This window comes from Megascapheus bottae, chromosome 17, assembly GCF_031878675.1.
Source record: "Megascapheus bottae isolate mThoBot1 chromosome 17, mThoBot2.hap1, whole genome shotgun sequence".
NCBI lineage: Eukaryota > Metazoa > Chordata > Mammalia > Rodentia > Geomyidae > Megascapheus > Megascapheus bottae.
This window is the reverse complement of record NC_143525.1, coordinates 18568452-18579990: the sequence shown is the minus strand read 5'-3', so window position 1 is coordinate 18579990 and position 11539 is coordinate 18568452. Positions and strand designations below refer to the sequence as shown.

General features: G+C 39.2%; 1 protein-coding gene across 1 annotated transcript; it reads right to left on the bottom strand.

The window, feature by feature from the left end:
- Nucleotides 1–387: 387 nt before the first annotated feature.
- LOC150051236 (leucine-rich repeat-containing protein 37B-like) lies at nt 388–9695 on the bottom strand. Its single transcript, XM_090350123.1, has 5 exons — nt 9558–9695; nt 7352–9151; nt 4267–4385; nt 3132–3192; nt 388–1858 (listed from the first exon to the last, which is right to left on the bottom strand). The coding sequence occupies exons 2-5, from the start codon at nt 7393–7395 to the stop codon at nt 1855–1857; spliced, it is 228 nt and encodes a 75-aa protein (XP_090206249.1). The 5' UTR covers nt 7396–9151; nt 9558–9695; the 3' UTR covers nt 388–1854.
- Between the last annotated feature and the right edge of the window lie 1844 nt (nt 9696–11539).

The following is an 11539-nucleotide window of genomic DNA, read 5'->3' as shown; positions in this document are numbered from 1 at the left end:
TGCCTTCGGACTTGACAGAAACCTCAGGTCTTCCTCCTACAAGGGGTATCTAAAGGATGAGGAAGTGGGCCTGGAGTTCAGTAGCTGTCCTCACCTCACTTGACTCCTTTGGTATACCCTGAACTTCAGTGCTCTCATTAATGTAGTTATCTGTTTTCCACTGATCTGTATCCCACTCAGCCTTGGACAACTTGACTTCTTGAGATTTGCTGAGAAGCTTCATCAGGAGGCCAGATCTTGAGATGAGCTTGGTACAGGCAGCCTGCATGCCAGACTCAGAGCAGTCCATTTTCAAGGCCCAGATGAGCTGAGATAAGAGTTTTCTTACATCATTGTTAGGAATAAGGGGCTTCAGCTGCTGGTTTAACTGCATTTCAAAATGATCACCAAAGGATGTAAACTGGGATTGGGAGTCTATAGCCTTAAGTGATGAATCAATGCCCAAGTGTTCCCATACTGTCTCGTCGGTTTGTTGGGCAGGCGGCATTAAGTTGAGTGCAGTCACACTGGAACCTGGAGCAGCAAAATTTTCATGAATTGTGTTTTTAGGGAGACTTCCTCCTAGCACAGGAATATTTTTAACAAAAGCATTTGTTGTAATCTGCCGTTTTGGAAGAGTGATATCTATAGAAGGATTTGAAATGGCATAGAATTCTGGAAACGTGTTCTCCTGAGAGTTCAGCTCTCCCAATGATGAAAAGTCTCCTCCTGAAGGGGAATTTATAAGGCTCCTTGCTCCAGAAAACGGAGGCCTGTTGGCATGCACTGGTCTAAAGAGTAAAGTTTTCTTTCTGAACTTTCGATTCCGTTTCGCTTTTGGTATTCTGTGGGCCACAGGAGAGCCAGTCTTATGAATGTCATCATTCTGAGGGGAAGCTAAGATTGGATTAGAAGCCTTTATGCTTTTAACTCTAGAATTTACACCATCTAAAGCAAACCTGGTGTAGGATAATGTTTTTGCTCTATTTTGTACTTCATCTAGGGGTTTCTCAATGGTGAATGTGGAGGCCCTGCTGCCCACTGGGTCTGGTTTCAGGAGAGAAGAGGCTGCTGCCTTAAATCCCTTCGTGAAGGAGGGTTCTGTGGGCAAGGAGTCCCCTATCAATTTCCTGGGCTTCTGAGACACATGAAGCTCTCTTAGGGGTAGTCTCCTAAACCTTTCTTTAGCAATATTCTCCACAACAGGCTGGCCACTCTGTTTCATCCAGATGTTCTGTTTGTTCACTTTCTTGAAGTGTCTTTTCTGTATGCTTTTTGGCTCCCTGAAGACTCTGTTGAGTCTTGGCAGTCTTTTCTCTGTACCTCCCATTTTTTTCCAGATACCTTTTTATGGTTTAACACTTTGCACTTTTTTGGGAAAGATTTGGCGTTTAAATTTAGGACCCAAATGGGTGATAGGCTGTGTATCCACATTTATGTCTTCTTTCTTTCTAACCTCACTAATTTTTTTTAATTTCTGAATTTAACAGATTTTCCAGAATATTAAGCTTATTCAGATTATTTTTGTTAGATTCTGGCTTAACAGGGGGTCTTCTTATATTGGTTTTTGTATTATCCATGTAATTATCCCCATTTTTCTCATTGGACAACAACAGTTTAATGAATGGTAACAATGTCGCCCTTGCATCATATAGATGTCCTTGTGATAAATAGGGCAATATGTTGTTGAGTGCACTACTAATTTCATTTTCATTGTTAAGCTCTATATGCTCATTCATGAAGCCTGAGTAGCTGGCATCATTTTTGTCCAAATATTCTCTTTCTGGTTCAATAATCAGCTCAGTGCTATTGTTTCTCTTCCGGACCTTTAGCACCTTCATGAATGTTCCCTCTGGGTTCCCTATTGATTCTTCTTCAACTGTCAGAAAAGAAGAAACTGCTTTGATAAGAGCAATGGGCCCATCCTTGTCAGTCTACTACCTTACAACCTACCCAAACAGATGAGGAGTCAGAAAAGATTTGGGTGTTATAAAGAGCAGTGAGGGGAAATCAACCCAAATGTAGGCCTATGAAATGGCAATTGAAAAAAAATGCAAAGAATTTTATTTTCTTTTCTACTCAGTAACTATTAGAGTATTCTGAGTAGGGTTTTTCTGCATGAAGTACAGGATTCTATTTAGGATAGCCAGTTTCTCAGTATTCAATTAACAGCTCTTCTGAAGCTTCTATGCAGAAGAGCCCTGCATCTTCTTGCTCACATACCCCAAATTGTCCTGTCTCAAATGTAGCTGGAGTACAAGACTCTCTTTCCCCATGCCTTCAGGGTGCTTCAGTGTTCTTGCTATCCTCACGAGCTGTTCAAGAGGACAAAGCCCAGTCCTCAGGATAGCAAGGCAGAGATGTTAGCCCAGAGGTCCCTCAGCTTCTGATAATAAGTCCTTAATTATCATAAAGTTCTTTTTTACTTACACACCCAGTTTCTATCACTGTACCTGATGACAGGATACTCTACGCAAACAGTAGAACATCCTGGTAAATTTGGGCAAGGATCTGGTGTGCTAATTTTCAATGTACAACAAATCAAGATAATAAGATGGCAGTTTGTGGATAAAATACTCCTATTTGGCTAGGGATTCATCTTATATAGGTGCTATCACAAGAGTGCTTTGATCCCTGACTATTAATTAGAATGGTGACTTGCTTAGAAACGTGATTCTTAAAATACCCGGAGTAACTTGGATTATAAGTGGGGCTGAAAAAGTCACTTTAAAAAAATGAAATGCTGAAAAAGATTTTTTCTTTTTCGTTTTAGGCAGTAATTGTTTTCACTTAAAACATTTTTGGCTTTCCTTGGAAATGATCCAAAGCTTCTGATCACATAACTGTCATGATTGTGTCATTATGTATCTGTCTATATCTTCTTTCGAATAAGTGGAGTATTTTAGTAGTAGTAAGGCTCATAGGAGGAAGTCAGTACTTTGAAAAAGGAGGAACTTGGGAATTCCCAGAATTGGGGACATAAGACCTGGACATAGAGGTGGTGGGAGGGATGGAAGTGGGAAAAAAAAAACATGAGAAAGGGGTATCAATGTGTGAGAAATAATGCACCTTCTATCTGGTGAATATAGCTGTAACACCTCTATATATTAAAATAAAAATTAAAAAAGTAAGTCTCATGTTATTTTCCTTACCTTGAAAGGAAATGAAAGGTTCTTGCTGTCCCTACCTTCGAGAAGAAGGGAATAACATTATCTGTGGGGGGAAACAAAGCCCTAGATCACCAGGAGAAACATGTATTCAAGCTTCTTGATACTAAATCAATAATTTTTTTATTGTAATTAATAAAAGGGTTACATGATATTTGCCAGATAGAAGGTACATTAATTCACATACATTGATACCCTTTCACATGTCTTGGTACCCATCACCCCCCCCCACCCACCACCCACCCCCCATCTTGGGTTTCCCCCCTTCCCTATCAAATTTCAAATAACCAAATACAAATAAATTCAATATATCAGATAACAAAGTGAGATACTGTAACAATATGAGATACCCAAGAGACAGCAAAGGAGATGAAAGATAACATAGTACATTAAGGACAACAATCATTCATTATATTCAGCCATGTTTTAGAAGCCAAAAAGTTCTATAGCACAGAAATGGAGGGACAAAGGGTAAGCACATGGAGCAACGGTACACTAGATCCTATGTGGAAAATGAACTATACAATTTATGTGTGGGCATTGGAGGGAAAAACTGGAAGAGAGTGAGGGAAGGGGGGACATTGCCGAAAAACAAATATACTGTTTACCTGACTTATGTAACTCTAACCATTCTGTGCTGGTTGGTTCTTTGGTTGGGTCATGGGGCTTGAACTCTGGGCCTGGGCACTGTCCCTGAGTTCTTCAACTCAAGGCTAGTGCTCTAATGTTCTGAGTCATAGTGCCATTTGTTTGTTTTTGGTGATGGTAGTAGTGTGCGTGTGTGTGTGTGTGTGTGTGTGTGTGTGTGTTTTATATCAGTTTCTTCATACAATACCTTTTTAAATGTCATGTAAACCTATTATACAGAAAAATTGCTAGAGGCTGGCCCAGATAAAAGTGTTAGACCCTGTCCAAACATAACCTGAGTGATCTGTATATGGGAAAGCTTGAGTTTGAGGGAATATTAAGAACTTGAGTATGAGCAAAGGAGTAGTTCAGAAATTCCTGGCATTTGACACTGGATAAATGAATAGAAATAAGGCAATTGTACTATCTGTTCAAAATTATCACTAAGGGAAAGTGAAAAATGAAAAACTGCCTCATTAGGCAACAGACTCACGACAATATGTGATGTTCATCAGCAATATACTGTCACAGTGCAGCTTGACTGTCTTGCAGATAACCTCAATATTATTTTTATATTGGCAAAGGCAGCCGGCAATTTGGTGAGGCAAGATCCTATAAATTGAAACACAAGAGAATTAAATTAATGGAAAAGGGGTTACTGAGGGTAAAAGAAGTAGGCCAAGGCCACCAATTGGTTTCCCCTGTGCAGAAAGAAGTTGTGGGGGAATATGGCCTGGACTAGGGGTAGTGTGAGGGACCCTTTGGTAAATTGCTACTCTCAAAAGCAAACAAGACGTCAGTACCTAGATGGGATAGAAAATCCGGATGTAGAAAAAAATAAACAAAGCCCAGAGAATCAGCAAATATTATTGGACTAATAGCATGAAAATTCAGTGACGTGGGCGGAAACAAAATATGGAGATCAGCACAAAAACAATAGCTTTCCTATGTCCCCATAGGAATTAGAGATAAGGAAAGATACAACTTATAATAGCAATAAAGGAATCGGAAAGTAAGAAAATCTATGAGATAAAACCTCAAAATCACTGGGCGCTGGTGGCTCACACCTGTAATTCTAGCTACTCAGGAGGCTGAGATCTGAGGATCACAGTTCAAAGCCTGCTGAGGGAGGAAACTCAGTAACCTTCTTATCTCCATTTCATTATCTGAAAACTGGAAATGAAACTGTGGTTATAGTAGTGGAGCACTAGCCTTGAGCAAAAAAACAAAAAAACAAACAAACAAACAAAAAAAAACGAATGTTAAGGTATGGCATCCAGGGCCTGAGTACACGCTCTATGACAGACAAAAAAAAAAAAAGCAAAAACCTAAAAACCTAGGACCAGAAGGGGTATCAATGTGCATGAAGTAATGCTCCTTCTGCCTGGCGACTGTAACTGTAACTCTTCTATTAATTACAATAAAAAATTAAAAAAAAACCTAGGACCAGGCATGATGTCATGCCTTTAATCAAAACTGTAAAGCCAGTTCCTGGTGGCTCACACCTAAAAATAATATACTCAGGAGTGCAGCCTCGGCAGAAAAGTCCCCAAGACTCTTTTCTCCAACTAACCACTATATTGTTTCAAATTAACGGACCTATAAAAGAAAATCCAACAGGCTCTCTTTGGGAAGGGAAGGTATTCAAGAAGAGATATGAAGTGGACAGAAAAGAAGATCGATGAGCAGAAGATTGATCATGCTACCATTACACAACTTAAGATGTTTTAAAAGGAAGCATTATGAAGCTAACTACTTGGATTAACCATCCTTATTTGCTCTGTTATAAATTAACAGCAAACACTGGTACTGGTGCAGCAAAGACAGTTGGATCAATGGAAGAAGTCAATATGGTATTTTAGATCAGTGAAAAATGAATGAGCCATTTAATAAGAATTGTTTTTATTACAAATGGATATTCATTTAGGATGAAAAAAAGATTCTCTATCTCAGCCATACAAAAACATGAACAAATTCCAAAAGGATCAAAGGTATAAATAACAAGCAGGCATAGGACAGCATGAAAGAGAGCCCAAATTATAAAGTAAGAGAAAAGGTTGGGGGTTGGCACAAGTGGTGTTGGAAACTAGAAAAATGCACATGCTGTTCCCAGTCCTGGCTCCTCCACTGGATTGTTGTCTTTTTCTTAGTTTGACAAATCTCTCTTTTACATTAACAATCTTAGTGTTTTCAATGGTTTGGGATGGTTCACACTGGATTTTCATGTTTGAAATATCTCCTGGTATTATTTTCTCTAAGGGGAACAGAACAAAAAAGACTGAAGACTTTATTAATAGCCTAATGAATTAGTTTTGCCATTGGGATTATAAGTTCATCTCTTTCATCTGTAAAACAAGATGAGTGAGATCTTCCCCCAGGGTTGGATGAGACAATCTATGGAAACCTTTTTGTCCCTACACTTAGTATCCATAATGACATGGACCTCAGGGTCATGGTGTCCATAGGTATCAAAGATTTCTGCTTAAAGCACCAGGCACAGAAAGCTCTCTCCAATTGCAAAATTATAAAAAGAAAATATTGCTTTTATTTTCTCCTAATACTTTTAGGATTTCTTTGTCTGTTTGCTTACATTTACTGAAATGTGAGATTTCCAAAATCTTAGGCTAGAAGTGTAGCTTAGTAACAGAGCAATTGTTAGCTGGTGTAACATTCATACAAGATTGCTTAGCACAATGCCTCAATTCTTTTTTTTTCTTTTTTTGGTTAAGGTGATTGAATTCTGGGGGGTGGCTTTGAACCTCTAACCTCAGATCTTAGCCTCTTAAGTAGCTAGTATGACAGACATGAGCCACCAGGACTGGCAATGGCCTAAATTCTTTTTTTGACCATTACTATCAAGTGTGAAGAGACCACTGCATGTTACTGTTCTCAAAGAGCTTATCAATGTAGCAAATAATGAAAATATATAAATGTAAAGATAATGTTGAACTGTACAGAAAAATTAACAGCAGTATAGGACTTTATAGAAATCTCTAGAAAAATAGTGAACCATTATGAGATTCAGGTGGCCTGCCTGTACAAAGGCCAGGGATCAATTACTAATGACCTTTGCCCACCGACCCTATGCTGGTTCCCACTTAGTAAGCATCAAATTCAACTTTATCAAGTGAACTCATTTCTTCCTGTTGGAGAAGTGATAACTTGTTAGCACAAGACTAAAAATGATAAAGAGGGTTCTATCAGGAAACAGATATTGCCAAGATGAGTTTGTTATTATACTCATATCCCAGAACTTCTTGTGTTAGCTAAAAAGAAAAACACACAAGGATAATTTTGTTAATTTACAAAGAGATTAGGAGGAAGAAAACTATTCAAACCCCATTCTTCCAGAAGAAGACCATGGAACTTTCTCAAAGCGTATGTTAAATTTAATGTACTCTATGCCTTACTAATTTGCAGTTTCTCTACAACTTACCTGTAGTTTAAGGTTAACTCCACTCTGTAAAGGAGAACAGTGGGGAAATCTGTCATGGTCACATGACTTTGGACTGGACCAAGTCCTGGCTGTATCTAAAGGATGGGGAAGTCAGGGCTTGCAGTTCTACAGCTGTACTCACCTCACTTGACTCTTGCTGTTCACTTTGAACTTCAGTGTTCTCATTGATGTAGTTATCCATTTTCCACTGGTCCATATCCCAATCAGATCTCGATACCTTTACTTCTTGCTGTTCACTGAGAAGCTTCATCAGCAGGCCTGTTCTGGAGATGAGGTTGGAACAGGGTACCTGTACTTCAGCTCTAGAGCAGTCCATTCTCAAGATCCGGATGAGATGAGACAGGAGCTTTCTCACATCATTATTGGGAATAAGTGGCTTTAGCTGTTGGTTTAACTGCATTTCAAAGTGGTCAGAATATGAGGGAGATTGTGAATGGGTGATTATGGCCTTGACAGGTGAGTCAGTACCCATGCTGAGGTATTCCCATTGAGTCTCCTTGCTTTGTTGGATAGACGGCATTAAGTTGAATGCAGTCACACTGGACCCTGGAGCAACAAGATTTTCAGGAATGGTGTTTTTAGGGAGAATTCCTACTGGTACAAGAACATTTTGTGCAAGAATATTTCCTACCAAAGCATTTGTTACAATCTGGTGTTTTACAGGAGTGTTGTCCATAGAAGGTGTTGAAACAGCATAGAATTCTTGAAAAGGGTTCTCTCGAGAACTCAGCTCTCCCCATGATGAAATGTCTCCTTCTGAAGGGAAATTCATGAGGCTTCTTACTGCAGAAAATGGAGGCCTATTTACAAGCACTGGTCTGAAGTGTGAAGTTTTCTTTCTGACCTTTCTATTCAGTTTGGCCTTGGGTATTCTGTGGGCCACAGGAGAGCCATTCTTATGAAAATGGTAATTTTTCTTGGAATAGATGACTGGATTAGAACGCTCCATGTTTTTAACTTTAGAATTTGCCTCTTCTAAAACAAACATACTGTAGGCTAACTCTCTGTCTTTTTTTCTGAACTCATGTGGGATTTTTAGAGTGGTGGAAAAGGAGTCTCTGCTCTGTGAGTGATGATTCTGCAAAGAAGAGCCTACTGCCTTATGTTTCTTTATGAATGAGAGCTCTGTGTGCAAGGAGTTTCCCAACAATTTCCTGGGCTCTTGAGCCACATGAGGTGGCTCCAGCTCCCTTGATAGAGGTTTCTCAAGTCTTCTTTTTTTTTTTACCAGGGCTCTCCACAAGATTTTGGGCACTCTGTTTTATCCAGCTGCTCACTTCCTTGTAGTGCCTTTTCTGTATGCTTTTTGGCCACTTGTGGTCTCTGTTGGGCCTTGGCAGTCTTTCTTCTTCACTCTCCATTTCTTCCCAGATGCCTACCTGTGGTTTAACACTTTGCACTTTGTGGGGAAAGATTTGACGTTTAAATTTAGGGCCTAAAAGGTTAGGTTGCCTGAATCTTGATGCTTTGTCTTTCTTTTTAACTTTATTGTATTTCCTCTGCCTTTTTGTACCAAACACATTTTTTAGCTGATGAATCTTCTTTAGTTTAGTTTTATACATAGAGACATCAGATGCCTGCACAACTGGGGTAATCTCTGTATTGAGTTTTAAATCATTTATGGAGTTGTCTCCATTTGGTACATTTGAGAAAAGCAGTTTAATGAATGGTAATTCTGTTGAATGTGTATCTATTTCATGTCCTTGTGTGAAATAGGCCAATATATAACTTAGTGCAGTAAAAATATCAGTCTCCTCAGCAATTTCTTGCTGCTCATTCATCAGTCCTGAGTATGATACATAATTTTTGTCAGAATGTTCCCTCTCTGGTTCAATAGTCAGCTCGGTGCTGGTTTTCTCCTTGCGGGATTTTAGCACTTTCATGAATGTTCCTTCTGGGTTCCCTATTGATGCTTCTTCAACTGTCAGAAAGGAAGAAACTGATAAGAGAAGGCTGATCGCTTCTTGTCACTCTATCACCTCACAACTCAGTTGAATACATTAGGGGTCAGCAAAGATTGGAGTGTCACAGAGACAAAGAACACTTGAAACTTAAAGAATCTTACAGACTCCTTTTCACCATCTGAATGAATAATTATAGGAAGGCAAAGCATTAAGCAAAGACCACAGTCTATTTCCTTCTCTTGGCTCTTATGCGTATGTACAATTAAATTATTTAAGTATACAATCACTACTGAAAACATGACTTTAAGCAGTTCAGAAATGCAGAGATTAACTGGATAAACGAATAAAAATTGTAATTGTTTAGAAATCATCACTGAGGAAAAGTTAAAAATGAACACAATAAATATCAGGCAACAGACTCACGGCAGTGTGTGATGTTTGTCAGCAAGGCACTGTCACAATGTAGCTTGACTGTCTTGCAGATAACCTCAATATTGTTTTTAAATTGGCAGAGACAGCTTGCCATAGTGTGAGGTAAGACCCTATAAATGGAAACCCGAGAATTAAGTTAATGGGCAAAGGGTTACTAAGTGATAGATGAGCCAAAGCAAAGCCAATAACTCCATTTTCCCCCATCTAGGTCGTGTATGCGAGGCAAGCACTCTACCACTAGGACAGACTCCTGGCCCTGTGAGACTCATCTCCAATTAACCACCAGAAAATGAAGTGGGGCTGAGGCTCAAGTGGTAGGGCTGTGGCCTTGAGCTTAAGATCTCAGGGACAAGCCCAGACCCAGAGTTCAAGTCCCAAGACCGGGGTGAGTGGGAGGAGAAGAAATGTATTCATGACTCATTCCTGATTGCTGAAACTGCAACCGCTCTGTATATCAATTGTACAAAGATTATACAAACTAAAACAAAATGATAATGGGTTATAAATAATGTAAAGAAGAATCCATTAATCTATTGTGATACTTAAAAACTGAGAGTATGGCCTTGTGGTAGATTGCTTGCTTAGCATGCATGAAGTTCTGGGTTCAATTCCTGGGTACCCCACATGCAGAAATGCTGGAAGTGGTGCTGTGGCTTACATGGTAGATCGCTAGCTTTGAGAAAGCCCAAGGACAGTGCCCAGGCCCTGTCAAATTCAAGCCCCAGAAGTGGCAGAGAGAGAGAGAGAGAGAGAGAGAGAGAGAGAGAGAGAGAGAGAGAGAGAGAGAGAGAGAGAGAGAGATGCTATCCTGTGATAGAATAATGCAGCATAATCAATGTAGAGGAATGATCAAATTAGAAAATTAGCTGGACACCAAGAGCTCATCCCTGTAATCCAAGTTACTATGAAGACTGAGATCTGAGGATCACACTTAGAAGCCAGGCTGTGCAGGAAAGTTCATGAGACTCATCTCCAATTAGCTACCAAAACACTGGGTGTGGTGCTATGGTTCAAGGGGCAGAACACTAGTCTTGAGTACAAAGCTCAGGCACAAGGCCCATTTCACAGTGATTCTAATTTACAGACAATGAAACATGATTCTGTTACTTCCCCATGCTTTAAAGAAATCTTCCTATGGACAACACTGGCTGGTTATTTATGCCTCCATATTTACACATTCAGTATCAAGTGATTTTCACTTACGGAGAACAGGTTTTCCCATCACATAATGGGCTGTACAATTCCTTGGGCCTTGTCCTGTACATGCAAGTAGGACACCTGTATCCCTGTAGACATGTGTGCCCACTAGATATCTGTAACATATCCACAGTTTCCAAATGTCTTGTGGGTGCAGTCCACTCGCTGAGAACCATTGCAATGATTCTTGTCTGACTTGTAATGGTTCTTACATTCAACTTTGCTGGTCTAAAACAATTTCACATACACACACACACACACACACAAACACACATGCATACACACACACACACACACATATATATGTATAGTGACTTTTCGCTAGCAACATTTTAATCCTGCTGCAAAATAAGATGATATATGTGATATTATAAAGTTCTATTTGCAACTTACACAAACTTCAGAAAAGGCAATGGTTCAAATGTGCGTCTTTCAATTGACTGTATTTTATTGCAGGACAAACCTCTAGAAAAAAGACAGAGGAAAATAGTGCACTCAAAACTATTAGATACCAATGAGGGTGAATAAGTAGTAAACTTTAGGACAGAAAATATTGAATATGCAACAGTTTTAAACAACAAACCTTTGGATTTGGATTTGAACTTCCTTACATCTGAGCACACCTGAAGGATTGATTACCATCAATGAAATACATAACTTTAGATTCTGAAAATTTTGGATAATCTTTCAAGAGAGCAGAAGTACAATTAGGTAATATTTTATATTCTCATCAGACTTGATTCTATAAGTCCAAAGGTTTGAGTTCTGTATATAAT